The sequence below is a fragment of the Sceloporus undulatus genome, chromosome 2, assembly GCF_019175285.1.
Source record: "Sceloporus undulatus isolate JIND9_A2432 ecotype Alabama chromosome 2, SceUnd_v1.1, whole genome shotgun sequence".
In the NCBI taxonomy this organism is placed as follows: Eukaryota; Metazoa; Chordata; class Lepidosauria; order Squamata; family Phrynosomatidae; genus Sceloporus; species Sceloporus undulatus.
In genome coordinates, this window is record NC_056523.1 from 72,293,418 (window position 1) to 72,311,664 (window position 18,247).

The following is an 18,247-nucleotide window of genomic DNA, read 5'->3' on the forward strand; positions in this document are numbered from 1 at the left end:
CCTTCAACTTCACATTGTGTAAACATAGTTTGTTCGTGCTAGGGACCATACTTTGCTCTCTGATAAGGAAAGAGTTGCTTTTGGAAATGAAAACATGTAGAAGGTGCCTTTCAGTTTATGCCATGAACTGTATGTGTGAATGTGGATATCCATTTTACTCCTTCTGCCATTGGAATGTTTTACTTTATAAACTGCTAGGTAGTCTATCTGATGTTGATAATGCTGACATCAACCTACACAAAGTTTCGTGCACTGGGTTTTACACACTCCACATTCAATTGCATGCAACATGGAGTGAGAAAGAAAGGAAAAGAAAGGAAAGGAAAGGAATTTTCTTCTTAAAAAAATACCCAGCACTTGTTTGCTCCTAAACTTGCAAACAAATTGCTCCTAAACTTGCACAAAAATATTTGGAATGTCAACATAAATCTATATATTGGGTTTGTTCAAATTAGTATGAACATATACATTCTAGAGCAAATAATAATAATAATAAAGAAGAAATCTTAAATGTTCTTTCAGAAAGAGACTGACTGTGTCAAACTCTTGTGATCTTCATTTTGATCCCATTAGATAATATACCAAACTTGAAGAGTGTGGGATCAAGCATGTAGAGTTATGTAGCATAAAACATAAACACAGAATTGGTGAAAAATCTAAATGAAGGAAAACTGATTTTGCAATAGACAGAGAATCGCTTGCCCAACTTCCCACCATATTGGGGGGGGGGGGGGAGGCTCACTGGGGAAAAATGAAAAAGTATGATCTCTTCCTCCTTCCTTAACCTTGGCCAGAAGAATACTTTTCTGCTTCTTGCACCTAGTCAAAGAAAGACTTCATCACACCTGAGAACATAGTGCACCCAACAGAAGACAAGGAAACATCAAAATTACTACAGTGGGGTCAAACAGAGCCAAAGCAAGAAAAATGCTAAGCAGAGCACTCTAAAGACAGTCACATTCAGAAAATTAAAGGAAAACCACAGATGGGAGTGGACAACTCAACAAGGAAGAACTAAGGAGAGATCACTACTGAAAAGCTTTAGGAGAAGCTCTGTGAAAGAAGATATGACCTTGCCGATGCCATCAGGGTTTCACCCTACCTATGAAATATTAACTTGACCAAAGGCATCACTAGTACTCAGGCTGGGGCAGGGGAATACTTGTTTGGATTGACTAGGGGGTTCTGGGCAGGATTGTCAAGTATGAATTAGCCCAGGCCCTGAGATATCAGAGCAAAAACCTGAGAATGAAGGACTGGGATGTGGTGATATTACAAATTTGTTGGTACAATGAGCAGCCCCTGATAAGCATAAGACTTTACACATCAACTGCAGTTACTCCGAGTATATCATTCAAATCAAAAACATCATGTATAGTAAATAAAGAAAATACAAACACAGACACTTTCCAAGACCGTTCTCCCATCCTGAGAAAAGAGAGTCCAGGGCCTGACCTTGAGATTCGGCAACATTAGTTCTGAGAGCAATATTTCTAATTTATGACCGTACTCAATCCAGAACCTTCTTTTCCTCCATATCATGCCTCAGTCTTGGGGACATAGGCATTCTAAACACAATGTTTCTTTCCATAACAACAACCTATAATTAAGGAGAGTGTTTCGACCCAGAAGATGTAGCTCTCCAGGTATGGCTAAGGCTTAACGCTCCATGCGATCCACACTGACCTGTGCCAATGAACATCACATCATACTGCCCATCCTCAGCTTCCACACGGTCCACTACAATCTGTCGCAGGTGGTGTTGCAGGTTGGTTTTCACCAGCACAGGTTGGCGATGGAGTGGATACACAGATTTGCTCATCAGTGGATGGGCACGTGCAAAATGTAGAACCTCATCAGGGTAGTCTTTGGTGGAGGAGTATTGCCGGCTTGGCTGATTGGTGGTTTTGCTGGGACACTGGCAGTGATGAGAAATGATACCCTTTCAGCAACAGTGGTGCCTCTGTGTATGCTGTCTATCTATTTGTCAGCAATGTCATTTGTCAACATGAAAGCATCCAATATGCACTACCTTACAAAAATGATTTGGAGCACAACTTTAGAGAACATAGTGACTGCTTTGGTGGATCAGGCTAAACATCTGTTTAAATAAGAGTCATCTTCAACCACTACAGTTCAGGAACTCCTGAGAATATTGTATAAATTAGTCAAACAGCAGAAGTCTCAACAGAGAACCTGTGAGGTGTGTGCACTTGTAGTTTACTTTTGTTATCTAACCTAAATATATACATTACACTAAATCTCATAATAATTAATTATTCTGATTGGATAATGTTCATACAAGCTTCTGAAATCACTATTAACAGAGTAATACGCTACTTTTTTATGATAAAGAAGTTCCCTGCTGCCAAGCCAGACAACTGGTCCATCTAGCACAGTATCCTCTACAACAGAGAGTGGAGGTTATGCCACCCTCAAAGTGTTATTGCATTATAACTCCTACTAGTCCTAGGCAGCTAAGGTAAAGGGGAGAAATGCCTAGAACAACATCTGGAGGACAATACTTTGCCCACCCCTGTCCTACACAATTTGGCATGGATTCTGCTGGTTTCAGGCAGGACTCTTTCACAGCTCTACCCAAAGTTACCACCTGGGACCATTGAAAGTATGTGCTCCCTCACTGACATACAAGCCATTTGCTCCTCTTGGAACTTGCTCTGAAGTATATAGTCTATCTTGAATTATGCTTTAATCATTTGAGATGTTTTGAGGTTGAAGAAGGGAGCATTTTGGTTATTTGCAATAATGCAAATATTTACAACTAGACATCAGGAGTGTCTGTTTCCTGACCAGAATGTTGTGTCTTTGAAAATGTTAATCGCTTCCAGCTTTTCATCTTGGCATGAGCCTTGACAATGCTCAACCAAGAGAAATAACTGGTTTGCATATGCTAATTTATAAACACATACAACAGTGCTCTGCTTAATCCCTGAAAATGTTTGGGATGTTTTCTCTCTGCAGGATATTGAAAGTCAGCTAAGTTCATTTTGTATTGAATTTTCAGTTCACCTTGTGCTAGTCACAAACTACCAAGTAGCTCATCAGTATTAAAGAGTGGTTTGAGGAGGCATATGGATGTATGCCATACTAATGTCAAATAACATCTTAACCTATTGTTGGCATTGCATTTTAAGATAGGCTGGGCTTCTTTCCTGTTTTAAAACCAAGTCATTCTGGTTCTACCCATGTCTAAGAGTGTTTAGATCACAGTTTGAAAAACCTACCTTTTTGGACTATAACTCCCAGAACTTCTATCAACATAGCCAGCAGGACTAGGGATTGTGGGAATTTTAATGAAAACAAGTAATATTTCCAAGTTTAAGGCAACCTTATTTGTATAGATAACTATGAGTTCCTCCAAACAGGGCAAAAACAATGTTTTGGTTGTCCTGGACTATTTTCTGGTAATTCCCTAGTACCAGATATATATTTATTTCTATGCTTGAGTGGGTTTCTCTTTGATTCTAAGATATAGTTGAACAAAATGTCCCCTTCCTTCCTTTCTTAAACATGCATTTAAGATGCAAAGGGATCTTGTAGCACCTTTGAGACTAACTAAAAGAGTCTCTCTTGCAGTTAGTATCAAAGGTGCTACAAGATCCCTTTGCATCTTAAAAGCATGTTTAAGAAAAAAAAGTAAGAGAAGAGAATGTAGCATGAGCATTCGTAAGTCTTTTTTTGTAATATAACACTTAAGGGGGGGAAATAAAAAATCAAAGAAGAGAAAATTCAAACCACTGAAGCACCTCAGCAAATCATGCCCCAATTGTATGCCCAAATTGAAAAAAAAAAAAACCTTTCGATGAGCGCTAGTGCAGATTCAATAAACTGCTACCAACAGCCCCCTGAAAAAATGGAATGAATGGTGGCAACAACTGGCAAAACCCAAGGAACTATAGTGCAAGAACACATACTTCATTAAACCCATCTTTAAGCCCCCTATATGTGTAGTTAATAAAGTGATTAGGAATCACCTTGTACTTTCCAAAAATGAATTCCAAGAGTGAAGTGAGAAATAACAGAATATCGGGAAGTGGGGTGGGGGATATTTAATCACTCTCTCCCCAGCCATCAGCATACTGTAAGTAAAACTTTCTCCACTTCTTGTGAGGTGATCAACATTAGGAAAAAGCGCAGTTTGGGCACAAAGACTTAACCTTAAACTTCTCCTCCACATTAACTCCTAGTATTTAATTTTTAAAACACCATGACATGTTTGCTAATAATGCTGTTAAGTTCAGCTGCATTTAGGTCCCATTGTAACATGTTGGGTGGGCTTTTTTGTTTTTGGATAGGGCAAGACACACAGCTAGAGGTTGAAGGATGGGCATGATAAATCTTCAAAATCAGAAGAGCCTTTGACTAGGAATTTCAACGTTAAAAAGGTGGAGATAGCAATAGGCCAGATTATGAAAGAAGTTTGCTGTGCATTCATCATCAATGTCTGTAGTGAATTGTAACTACCCATAATGCATCTTCCCTTTGCAAATATTTTTAGAAATATACTTACAACTCCTGGTCTTGGGTAAGGCACTTTGCCTTCATAAGCTGACCACTGATGATCTGGACCATCTTTATGAGCAAATGGTCCATTAAAAACTTCCCAGATGTCTGCCATACGATATACACAGATGGCAAAGCCTTGGAAGACATTGCTGAAATGAGAAAGGTTAGGCATAATAAGAACCTCTTTGGAGAAACACTCACCTGACCAAAAATATTGTTTTAATAATTATTAGAGCACATATTCAAATTGTAGGTAAACAAATTAAATTTCAGAATGATGTTTCCAACTGCAAACCTTCAATATTTTTACCCATATGCCACCCCGAGAACTATTTCAATATTGTAATATGGTTTATAACTATAAAATATGCTTAATAGTATTAAATTATATTAATAATAATATGCTTTATAGAATATAGCAAAGCATTTGACTATATAGATCATGAAAAGCTATGGATGGCTCTTAAGGCCATGGGAGTGCAACTACATCTGATAGTCCTGATGAGTAAGCTGTACTCAGGACAAGAGGCAACTGTTAGAACAGAATATGGAGACTGGCAAAGGGATCAGACAAGGCTGCATTCTATCACTTTATTTGTTCAACTAGTATGGAGAAAATATCACAAGAAAGGCAGGTTTAGACTCAGAAGGAGAAGGAGTGAAGATACTGGTAGGAACATCAACCATCTTAGCTATGATGATGACACTATATTACTAGCAGATTTGGAACAATTGCTAAGGAAGAACAAAGATGAAAGTGCAAGGGCAGTCTTAATTCTGATCATAAAGATAACAAAAATAATGACTATGCAAGGAATACAAAAATTCAACCTACACAATGAGGAGATCAAAATAGTACCTGTACATAGGATCAAGCATTGATCAGAACGGTGGCTGCAGTCAAGAAATTAGAAGACTTGGAATTGGGAGGGCAACTATGAAAGAACAGGAAAAGATCCTAAAGAGTAAAGATATACAACTGAGCACAATGAAGTTAGAATCAATGCATTTCCCCATCACCATGCATGGATGTGAGAGCTGGACAGTGAAAAAAGCTGAAAAGAAGAAAATCAGTTAATTTGAAATATGGTACTGGAGAAGAGTGTTGAGGAATAGCAATAGCGATAGCAAGTACATTTCTATACCGCTTATCAGTGCACTTAAGCACTCCCTAAGCGGTTTACAAAGTGTACGCTCATTGCCCCAAAAATCTGGGTACTCATTTTAGCGACCTCGGAAGGATGCAAGCCTGAGTCGAGCTTGAGCCCTTTTGCTAGTATTGAACTCGCAACCTTATGGTCTGTGAGAGAGTGGCTGCAGTGCAGGCATTTAACCATTGTGCCACCAGGGTTGAGGATACTGTGGACCGCCTAAGCAAACAAATGGGCCCTTGAACAGATCAGCCTTGAAATCTCCTTGGAAGCCAAGATAATCAAATTGAGGTTGTCATACATTAGCCTCATCATGAGAAGGTACAACTCATTAGAAAAAACAATAATGCTAGGATAGGTAGAGGGTAGTACAAAGAGAGGAAGACTACACACCAAATACATAGACACAATTAGGGAGGTAATGGGTCTGAGTTTGCAGGGCCCAAGCAGGGGTGTGTAGGATAGGGGGTCTTGGAGAAGTCTCATTCAGAGGTTTGCCATGAGTCGAGGTTGACTTAAGGGAAGTTAACAACAACAATATTTTGCTTACAATGTGAAAGTAATCATGTAACTTCATGTGAAAGTAACAGGATAGGTAGAGATGTCATATTATCTTACCTTATGCCTTACTATGTGAAGGTAGCTTACACAGACAAGAGCAAGCACTTCTTGGTAAAACAAAAGGATAGAATCTTAAAATCACAGAGTTGGAATAGAATCATAGGTGCGTTACAGTCCGCCCAGAAGGGGCGGCGCCTTCATTTGCAGTGTGGAGGAGCACCAGCGTCCAAACCGCGAGGCTCCTCCACGCTGCAAATAAGAAGCGCCAAAATGGCGAGTCTCTTTGTGGCGTGGATATGACGCCGCGAGGTGCCAATGGTGCACTCTCAGCATCATATGCGCTACGTAAAGATGGCGCCCCCCGTGTGGAACAGGCGCCACCATTTTGTACGGACTCGGTCTGTATTAGGGTTAGGGGCGTCCAGAAGTGATGCCCCTTTCCAATCCTAATACGGACCCAGTCCGTACTTTATGCCTGTTTGTAATGGGCCATAGAATCATAAAATCGTCGAGTTGGAAGAGACCACAAGGGCCATCCAGTCCAACCCCCCTGCCATGCAGGAACTCTCAATCAAAGCATCCCTGACAGATGGCCATCCAGTCTCTGCTTAAAGACCTCCAAAGAAGGAGACCCCACTACACTCCGAGGGAGTGTGTTCCACTGGTGAACATCCCTTACTGTCAGGAAGTTCCTCTTAATGTTGAGGTGGAATCCCTTTTCCTGTAGCTTGCATCCATTGCTCCAGGTCCTGTTCTCTGGAGCAGCAGAAAACAAGGGTGCTCCCTCCTCAATATGACATCCCTTCAAATATTTAAACAGGGCTATCATATCACCTCTTAACCTTCTCTTCTCCAGGATAAACATCCCCAGCTCCCTAAGACGTTCCTCATAGGACATGGTTTCCAGACCCTTCACCATTTTAGTCGCCCTCCTTTGAACACGCTCCAGTTCCTCAATGTCCTTTTTGAATTGTGGTGCCCAGAACTGGACACAATATTCCAGGTGGGGCCTGACCAAAGCAGAATATAGTGGCACTATTACTTCTCTTGATCAAGAGACTATACTTTTATTGATGCAGCCTAAAATTGCATTGGCCTTTTTAGCTGCCGCATCACACTACTGACTCATGTTCTACTTGTGGTCTACTTGGACTCCTAGATCCCTTTCACACATAGTTTCGTTCAGCCAGGTCTCCCCCATCCTATATCTGTGCATTTCATTTCTCCGCCCTAAGTGCAGTACCTTACATTTCTCTGTGTTGAATTTCATTTTGTTAGCTTTGGCCCAGCTTTCTAGTCTATTCAGGTCGTTTTGAATTTTGATCCTATCCTCTGAGGTATTAGCTATTCCTCCTAATTTGGTGTCATCTGTAAATTTGATGAGTTTGCCCCCAAGAGACCACAAGGACTATCCAGTCCAACCGCCTGCCATGCAGGAACTCAAAGCATCTCGGACAGATGCCCATGCAGCCTCTGTTTAAAGACCTCAAAGGAAAGAGACTCCACCACACTCCAAGTGAGTGTGTTCCACTATCAAACAGCCCTTACTGTCAGGAAGTTCCTCCTAATGTTGAGGTGGAATCACTTTTCCTGTAGCTTGCATCCACTGTTCCACGTCCTATTTTCTGGAGCATCAGAAAACAAGCTTGCTTCATCTCTCAATATGACATCCCTTAAACAAGGCTTTCATCTCACCTCTTAACTGTCTTTCTCTAGGTTAAGCATGCCCAGCTCTCTAAGTCTCTTCTCGCAGGGCATTTTGGTTGTCCTCTGGACACACGCCAGCTTCGCAACATCCTTTTTGAATTGTGGGGCCCAGAACTAGATACAATATTCTAATTGAGGCCTGACCAAAGCAGAATAGAGTGGCACTATTACTTCCCTTGATATAGACACTATACTTCTATTGATGCAACCTAGAATTGCATTGGCCTTTTAGCTGCCGCATCACACTGTTGACTCATGTTCAAATTTGTAGTCTACTAGGACTCCTAGATCCCTTTCACACATAGTCTCCTTAAGTCAGGTGTCCCCCATCCCATATCTATGCATTTCATTCTTTTTCTGCCTAAGTGCAATATCTTACATTTCTCTGTCCTGAAATTCATTTTGTTAGCTTTGGCCCAGCTTTCTAATCTATTATGGTCATTTTGAATTTTGATCGCCCTCTGGGGTATTAGCTATTACTCCTAATTTGTTGTCATCTGCAGATTTGATAACCATGCCCTCTATTCTCTTGTCCACACCATTGATAAAGATATTGAATAGCACTGGGCCCAGGACTGAACCTTGTGGCGCCCAACTGGTCACTTCTCTCCAGGATGAAAAAGAGCCATTGGTGAGCACCGTTTGGGTTTGGCTGGTCAACTAATTAGAAATCCATTTAAAGTTGCATTGTCTAACCCACATTTTACTAGCTTGTTTGCAAGAATGTCATAGGGGACATTGTCAAAGGCTTTACTGAAATCAAGATATGCTATATTTACAGCATTCCCTTCATCTACCAAGTTGGGAATTTTATCAAAAAAAGAGATCAGTTTAGTCTGGCATGACTTGTTTTTCAGGAAATCATGTTGATATTTTTGTGATTATACCATTCCCTTCTAAATGTTTACAAACTCTCTGTTTAATGATCCACTCTAGAATCTTTCTTGGTACTGATGTCAGACCAACTGGCAGACTAATTCTTAGGATTCTCTTTTTTCCTCACTGAGGAAAAGCAGAGTTGTCTTTATTTAACTCTACTCTTTCTTCAACTCTTGACAGCTTTGCCCCTGTTTCTGTGCGCGGGTCTTCCTATACGAATAGGCCTCAGCCCTGGCTTACTCCCATTGTTAGGTTCCTCCAGTCCTGCTTTTGAGCAGCCAAATGTCTTTGGAAAAAGTCCCGGGAGTGGGCCAATTTTATTCATTATAAATTCATCCTTTTATCTTTCTCATGTGCCCTGTCTATGGCAAAATAGAATTACTATAAATCATTGATCTGGGCCAATGAGAGGGCCTGCAGCGTTTGTTCTCCTGCTTCAACTTCTTGTTAAAACCTTTCTCTCCCCCGTCTCTTCATTATTTTCCCCTACTGACTTCGCCAACTACTTCATCACTAAGATCACTACTATCTGATTTAAGATATTTCTTCTTGACTTGTCTTCTATCACTAATCATCTGGTACCTTCAACTAAAAAAATCTCTGTGTTTTCTCAAGTTTGTTTGGTCTCCTGTGAGACCTTTTGTCTTCTCTGTCGGAAAGCTCTGGTGCCACAAGAAACAACAAAGCCAAGATCCCATAGGAAGGGGCTATGCAGTTAAAGCAGAGTCAGACATTTCTCCAGTGTGTTTTGGACCCAAGTCTCCATGCACGTTCCTTTTCCCTTGTAGCCAGAGATCTTTAAACAGCTACTGAGACAAGGCACAGAGAGTACCCTCAACTTATCCATGGGTCATATCAAAATCCACAGTGTTGGCCCAAAACTTGCCCTTGACTAATACATGAAGTCAACTTATAGTTGAATATATACGGTAACTAAAAATATCAGCATATTTTAGTTTAAATGTCTTACTGCCTTTCAGTAATGAAGCTTTAGAAGTGGTATTTTAGCCTTTTAGAATCAAAGGAAACCTGTACAAAAGCTGAGAATCCACTGAATGATGGTATCATGAGGAAGGGGTGTGGCCATCCATGGAAGCTCAGAAGGTCAAATTGAGGTTCTCTATTCCTGGTCTATGGCCAAGGAGGGGAGAACATGAAGAATTACGATGGCATCAGGTCCCCCTTGTTTATTAGGTAAGAAACAACCAGAGAAGAAAGGAAGACTGTCACATTTTTCTCTGTACCCAGTCTCTCCATCCTCCCACCCCACAAGGTCATTGCAGACCCCAATCCTGTAACCAGCAACTAGAAATGTGTGTGTGTGTGTGTGTTTGTTTGTTTAAATCAGCCTTAAAAATAAAACCGCAAAGGACTAAACCAAACACCCACAAGCAAAAATCTCACCTGATGGTGCTAAACAGTGCATAGACCTCAGGGCTTTTCCCATCTTTAGTTCTTAGAAGAAAGACATCCTCTGTTTAAGAAAAGTTTGGTTCACATTATTTAATGGATTCTGACCACTGGTCTGTTAACATACACATTTGAAGGACATAAAATCCTATTAAGTTGTGTTCCTTCATTTTCTGCCTACAAAATGGATTTCTGGAAACACTACTTTTGTCTGAGGGCATACAAGTTGTTGAACCCAAAGGTTCTTTTACCACATAGAACACTAATAAGATGGGGCAGGGGGACCATTTCATTGTTGCAGTGGAACCCACACTTTATACTAAGAGGAACTGAATGACATATAAAGCGTTTATGTGTTTCACCTTAGCACTCACTGCTCCCAAATTTCTATTTTTGCAGTTCAACAGCCAATACATCAGGCCATCAGTTAGGGTTTTCTATTACAGTGGGCCCTCTCCTTACGCAGGGGATCCATTCCAGACCCCACTGCATAAGGAAAAATCCACGTATACTCGTGCCCTATGGGAAACAATGGGGTGCGTGCACGTGGCGGCAGTGCGGCACATGTGCCATATGTACCATTGTCTATATTGTCGTGCAGCTTCCGTGTAAGCAAGAAGCAATGTATAGTGTGCCCGTGTGTGACGCGGGCGCACTGTATATAACATGGGTGGACAACTGCAATGGGGGGAAGAGTCAATTTTATTTTCTGCAGAGGACCATAAAAGTGCACTTTGACTAAATATTGGGTGAAAATGAGATCCAAAAGTGACCAAAAATATTGGTTTGTACTGCCATAATTTTCATTTGATTTTTTTTTATATTTAGATGATTTGGAGGAGGGACAGAGGGAATGTAAAAGACAAGCTGGTTCACTGAGAAGAATTTTGGGACCTTTTGGTGAGCACTATGTGAGGCTTGAGGGATAAATGAGTGTCTGCAAAAGCGAGGCAGGGGCTTCATGTGGGCTGGGCTGCCTTTTCCCCATCACCTACTCTTACATGGGGTCCACACTGAACTCTGAGAAGGTACTAATCAGCACCGTTTCAGTATTGTTGTAGAATCAAATGCTTCCAAGTCACTCATTGAGTCCCCTTTCTCACACTGCATTAAAGTAGGCCCCAATAATCAGGCCTTGACTTTTAACTGACATACTGGAGAGCTTATCCTGTACAAAAGTGAGGAAAAACGTTCCCCTTACCCAGTTCATCGAAGTACGTGTCAATGCCATCTGGTCCTGGGACAGAGCACACCAACCGGGCCTTGTTGAAGGTGCTCCACTTGTTGACTAGCACCCGTTGTCCCCCAGCATCATTCTGAAAGAGAAAAACAAATGTTGCTCAGAAGGAGAGGCAGCTAATGTTCCCAGTAAGAGGCCTCCTTATAAACTAAAAGTGGGGAAAGTGAGGTTGAAAGATCTCATGTAGCCCCTTGGAGAGCCAGAGGACACCCCCATTGACCACCCCAAGCTCCCAAAATTGTCCCCTCCATTCAGCCCAAACACCATCATTTATCACAACCCCCCCCCCCCCTTGAAAAATCTTTAAAATGTTGACATGTGCTGTTTTAACATGATTCTCCTTGCTAAAACAGCTAGAGCCTACTCTTAAAAAAAACTGGCTATCCAAAAAAGCAACCAGGTATGGCATGACATCATTTCCTTTCACCCAGATGTAGGCTGTAGCCTTGCAGAGCTCTGGAACTGCCTGAAAGTGGCTACTACAGCCCTCTAGGCTTTGGCGTATGCTATTAAAATAACTAAATACGGCATCTGAATATGCTTAAACTGGGCTTCAGGAATCAAAGCCAAACACACAAAAACTGAGAAATAAGAAAAGCATAGATACTGTCTTCTATTCTAGCAGTTTCTAATTTTTTCTTCTGTTTAAATAATTTAACAATCAAGGAGGGATGGCCTCCAAAGCCGATATCTTTACAAGCAACTGCTCAAATTCATTGTGCTTAAGGCAATCAATGCCTTAAATCCAAATGTCTGAACCAGGGTAGCCCTATTAAGTCCATGTAACTTACATAAGTCTTGAATCGCCAAGTTCCCATTGATTCAATGGGACTGTCCTAGTTGGGACTAATAATTGCGCTAATTGCTATTCTTCCTTACTAGTTTGAGATGATGGGAGTTGAAGAGTTCCACAACATCCTGAGGGCCACACAATCCCTCATCCCTATCTTGTAGGATAAGAATTCTCATCTGGTTTTCCTTCCTTTGTGGGATTTTACAAATGTGGGTGGGCTTTTTACACTTTAATTTTCAGGTTTTGCCTCTGCAACAATTATGTCCAGAAGTTGGAATAGTTTTAAAATTCTCCAAAGACATATGTTTTATATCTCCCCTCCCCACCTCAAAAACTGTGTGGAATCATTTATTTTGTGTACTACACAAGCACAAAATCAAATGGAAAATTCCAAACTTGGTTGCTGAAGCTTAATCTCTCCAAGAGAGACTGCTGGGGTTTGGGTTGTTCCTGCTTTTATGCGCTCACCCCCATCCTACAATTTCAGACACCAACCCAGAGGCAGCCCTTTTGTTTTCATACTGTCACCGCAAGGAGCCTTATGTTGGAAAGGATGCTGCTCTTTAATCCCTTTTTGTTGTTCCTTTATTTCACAGTTATCTGTGGATATTCCAATTCCCATATTTTGGTCATAGCAAATAACAGTATCTTATTTTGATTTATCCCTTATTTTAGTTTAACATTTTCTCCTGCCAAATTTTCAAGAGAAATTCACAGCTGCTGACAACAAAGCAGAATGTAAAAAAACAACGAAGCTCAGTTAAACACCAGGGGGTGGAGGATATCAGGATTTGCTCTCTGATTCCATTTGTTCTGAAGTTCTGTCCCCAAGAGTCCACAAGAACCTGACCTTCCAGATACTGTATATTGCCAGAGCTCCACCCTAGGCTATGTTGATGCTGTTTGGAGCTGTAAACAGAAGGGTGGCCAAATTAATTTCATTGTGATTTCTGAAAACAATTACATTCTCTTTCCTATACACAGCCACACATCACCTGATACCTAGACCAGATCTGTCCCCACAGGACCTTACTTAACTTATTGACTGGCTAAAATAGTTAAATTCCTTCCATCTCACACTAGTAACAATCAAGGTGGATAACAGTGATATAATTTTAAGGACAAGCTTATAATGACTTAAAAATAACAGGCTCAAACTAATAATGCACCAAGTTAGCAGCAGCATATTATCAAGCAAAAGATCTGGATTGGAGTGCTGTGTTTTGTTAGTTGTTTTATATCCTGCTTGTTCTCTCCTGAACTGGGACTAAAGGTAGCTAAGAAAAAGAAATTGTTGTAGTTTCAGGCCTGAGTGGGTTAAAAGGAAAACAAATACTGTAAGATAGTCAAGAGAATGGAGAATAAGCCTTTTGGAGATTGGACCATAGTATTTATAGCCTAGAGAAGCCTGGAGAATGAGAAACTGGGGAGAGGAGGGGAGAAAAACACGATAGCACTGTTCAAACTTCTGAAAGAGAACACAGAGAACAGACCACATACTTATTCTGCTGCTCCAAAGGGCAGGACTGAATGAAATGGGCTTAAACTGCAATCATGTATATTTCAGTTTAACAGTAGCATAACTTCACCTTAACAGTCAGACAACAAAAATGAATTATTAAACGTGTATGGGCTTGCTCTCTCTTGCAGAAGATCTTCAAACCAATGCTGGACAGCCATCAGGTAAGGACAGTCTAGCTCCTGATTGGTTATTCTGAGCAGAGGTGCTTTTCCAAAGATGCAGAATTATTGCATCAGATGGTTCAACCCATCCAACTCTATGATTCAAAGATTTAAGAGCATATCAAATCTGCTGGAATAAAAAGGTTTCTGTCAAGGTCAAAAGGGGAAGGGCCAATTGCATCTCTAAGGGCACAACAATGGAGAAAGCATTCCACTCTGTCCCAAACCACCTCTACTTCTAACTGATAGGACCAAAGGACCAAGTTGTCCCTGAAGGTCTGAGAGGACAGGCAGGATCACCCACAACTGACAAGCTCAAAAAATGTCCTGAGAGAATCTCTTGCTAGAAAACAGTTGGGGGGAGCCAAAATGATCCAGTGGGGTATTCCTAGGCACAAGTCTCTCTTTTTCTTCCACCCTTGAACAATGCTTTGGTGACACAAAGCTCATTCAAGTCTAAATGATATCTACTGTCTCATTCCATAGAAGAACCAAAAATGGCACAGCCTGCATTTCCACAATCACAGGCCACCAGGTTCCAGCAATAGTGTTAATTCTAAAAATGCAAGAAATATATCTGATAAAATATTTGTTTCCCTCCAACTAAGGCCATGAATTGCAAGCTAAACCCAGCTGCTAATTGACTTTGGAATCACCCAGGCAGGAGTTTATTGTGTGTTCACACTCCTAAAGATGTGATGGGTGGATGCAGGAGCTTAACCTGTTTATTGTTGTGTTATTTTCTGCCTGCCAAAGAAACTGAAGAAGATAGAGAATAGCCTTTCTTGGCTACAATGAGCAGAGCATTTCCTTTGACTCATTTGGCAACTGGACAGCTCTGGAAGTTGAAATTGCAGCCCCATTCCTTCCTCTCAAACACAGAATCTCTCTCCATGCAGGGATTGATTAATCCAATAAGTAACTGCTTTATTTCTGTGTCTTAGTGTTTATTTCTAGGATTAGGGGGAGAGCAAGGAATTCACAGCCAGCAGAACTGTTGCTTGTATGGAAAGTTGCCATCACTCCTCCTCCTTCTCTCCATCCTTAGCCTGGTGCGTGCTGCTTGGTGCTTGTTCCAAAGAAACTGAGTTATTGCAGGCAGGCGCCTCCACAATAATTTCCAGCTGACAAATGCTTTTTCTCAAAAATCTCAGAGACTTCTACTTTTCAAGAGGTAGGAACTAAATGGATCTTAGGTATCACATGCCTCTTTTGCTTCCCAGAACTTTCTATTCTTGTTCAGTAACTGTGAGTTCATTTGGTGGGACTTAGACCCCAGAATTCTAAAATGAATTCAAACCACTCTAGTGGGACTATTACCAATATCATATCTATTGATAAAGACTGCTTATCTATCTGGTGTGTTGCCTTCAAGTCAATCTGTGTGTTGCCTTCAAATCATCTATTGACTTAGCAGGCAAAAGGAATCGTTTAAGTTGTAGGTTTTTCTTTACTACAACAGTTAACTGAACATGGGTACTGCAGTCTGGCAGAGCCTTCTTACTACTTACCTATACTTGTATGTCTCCCACAGCCGGTATGTCCCCCACCAGATATTACTTATCTATATTTGCGTGTCTCCTTTTCCTTTAACAATACTTTACAACTGGCAGTTTACAAATAAACTGGTTATTCTTAAAGGTGTCACAAGACTCTTTCCTTCATCTCTTTGAAAATTGCCATAAAGTATAGGGATAGCCTTATCTGTGCATCTCTTTCTTCCTAAATAATATGACTGGAGAGCCAAGGTGCTGGTCTTGTTAGTTGTTGTTCTCTTGTTAACGTAAACCTTCCCCTTTGGCAAGCAGACTCTATGAGATAAAGCTCATTCAGGCTCTGCCACATTGCAATATCCATGTTAAGTTAACTACTGTAGTAAAGAAAAGCCTGCAACAATGAACTATTACTTTAGCCTTCTATTAAAGGAGATTTGCCTAGTGGGTTGGCATTCATTATAATTAATGAATTTATCGTAATTGAATACTACATTTTGAATTATATATGCTGCTCGAAAGCATGCAAACGCAAGTAGATAAATAGGTAACATGTACCCACACAGAGGTTAGGCCTAGATGTTTTAAAATCATGCTTCTGGTGGCGCAGTGGTTAAATGTCTGTACTGCAGCCATTCACTCAAAACCACAAGGTTGCGAGTTCAAGACCAGAAAAAGGGCCCAAGCTCGACTCAGGCTTGCATCCTTCCGAGGTCACTAAAATGAGTACCCAGACTGTTGGGGGCAAATTAGCTTACTTGCTAATTAGCTTACTAGCTGTTCACTGCTATGATCTTTGGAATAGCGGTATATAAATAAAACAAATTATTATTATTATTATTATTATTATCATCATCATCATCAATATGGAAGGAAACAGCACCAGAGATGGAGCCTGATGACATGGAACAGTGAGGTCCATTCCATTCATCTATGAGATATTAATCTGGCAATGTCTCTCCAACAGAGTGTGTACAACAGCTGTAGTATTCCCAAGAGACAAAACAAGAACGAATAAGCATATTTTACAGATCCATTATCCAAAAGTTCTGGAGTAATCCCAACCAAATGGCACTCTAAGAAAAGGAAAGCTAGGCAGGGGGTAGATCCACAGTGTTACCATATGGTGAGATTCTCATCAACATTCCAAATGTATGATGCATATCCAATATATATATTTGGGCACAGGGAGCATCTCTCAATATGCAGAAGGATCCCACATATCTTCACATCCCTTATGAAAACTGAATTTCTGAGAACCTAATGTTTCTTCTTCATTCCCCCCCCCCCGAACAGATCAACCTGTCTTGCTTTTTATAATCCCCTACTATCAAAGTATATTCATCAGTTCTTCAATTAAAGGGGGAATTTATCTTCCATTTTTCATTTTCCATGAAGGAAAAGAATTGTTCAGGCATTTCACAGTCAATAAAAACATCTACGAATAGCTTTAAGAGAAGAGACCAATTCTAGTATACCTTATACAGAATGTTTTCTCCTAAGCGCTCCTGGAAAGAGTGTCCAGCTTTTACTTCTGTTATAATGAGAGGTTAAATTTGAAGTTCCATGGAACAAGTCTTTCTTGGTGGTGACATCATGTCTTTGACACATATGTACTCTCCCAAAATTTAGGAAACAAACAAAAGTTGTAACTCATTGGAGTTTGGGAACTGATCCTAAAGTTCCATTGGTCCTGGAAAATGACACTATCTTTTGTATATTAATCTTCAGGCGTTACTGTTGTAGTAGGTTACCAGGTTTACTGAAGAGATTCTGTTGTTTTAATCTCAGATAGAAACCTAAAGGGCAATTATATATATATTTTTTTTAAAATAAAAGCTAATTAATAAAAACAAGCTGGGGAAAATAAATGGTGTATCACTATATTAAGATGGAATTTCAGTGCATATATATAAGAATGATACCCAAACTCTGGTAATGACAACATTGTCCATATGAGAATACTGACCATTCTAGAAGAATTTTGAGAACAACTAGTATACATTTTCCCACTGCCAGCAGATAAAGTCAATCATATTCACTGGTGTAACTCTCTAAAATGGTCAAAACTGAAGTAAATATCAATATTAATCAAATTTTCAGAGGTGGTTTAATAATAATAATAATAATAATAATAATAATAATAATAATAATAAATTTTATTTGTATACCGTTTTTCCATAGATCAAAATGGTTTACAGACTATTAAAACTATTACACATAAAAATAGATAAAATCCAGTAATACAATTATACAGAACACAATCATTCATAGGGTAAGGCAGAGAATTGATGGCATAAAGAACACTCAACTCCATTGCGGGGGGGGGGGGGGGGAGGCTTGACAAAAGAGGAAGGTTTTAAGCCTCTTTTTAAATGTTTCTAGGGGGGTCATAAGACGGAGCTCCTTGGGAAGACTATTCCAGATCTGCGGGGCCGCCACTGAAAAGGCCATCTGAGATGTGGAAACATATTTGGAAGATGAAGTTTCCAACAGATTCTTCCCGGATGTTCTGAGAGTGTGGGGCGGATTATATGGGGAGATGCGGTCCCTCAAGTAACTCAGGCCCAAGCCATGTAGGGCTTTATAGGTAATAATCAACACCTTGTATTGCGCTCGGAAGCGAATGGGCAGCCAGTGAAGATTTTTCAGAATAGGTGTTATATGGTCAAACCTGGATGCGCCGGTGACCAGTCTGGCTGCCATGTTTTGTACTAATTGAAGCTTCCGGGCTTGGTACAAGGGTAACCCCATGTAGAGCGCATTACAGAAATCTAAGTGAGAGGTTACCAGAGCATGTACC

At 40.5% G+C, this 18,247-nt stretch overlaps 1 protein-coding gene across 1 annotated transcript in view; it reads right to left on the reverse strand.

Moving 5' to 3' along the window:
* Positions 1 to 1,606: 1,606 nt before the first annotated feature.
* Positions 1,607 to 18,247, reverse strand: part of LOC121920351 (semaphorin-3G-like) — a 95,520-nt gene continuing 78,879 nt past the window's right edge. Inside the window, exons 8-11 of the mRNA XM_042447483.1 lie at positions 11,437 to 11,551; positions 10,230 to 10,299; positions 4,532 to 4,676; positions 1,607 to 1,918 (exon numbers count right to left, since the gene is read on the reverse strand). Of these exons, the coding sequence (XP_042303417.1) occupies positions 1,607 to 1,918; positions 4,532 to 4,676; positions 10,230 to 10,299; positions 11,437 to 11,551 (642 nt within the window). The remainder of the gene's footprint in view (positions 1,919 to 4,531; positions 4,677 to 10,229; positions 10,300 to 11,436; positions 11,552 to 18,247) is intronic.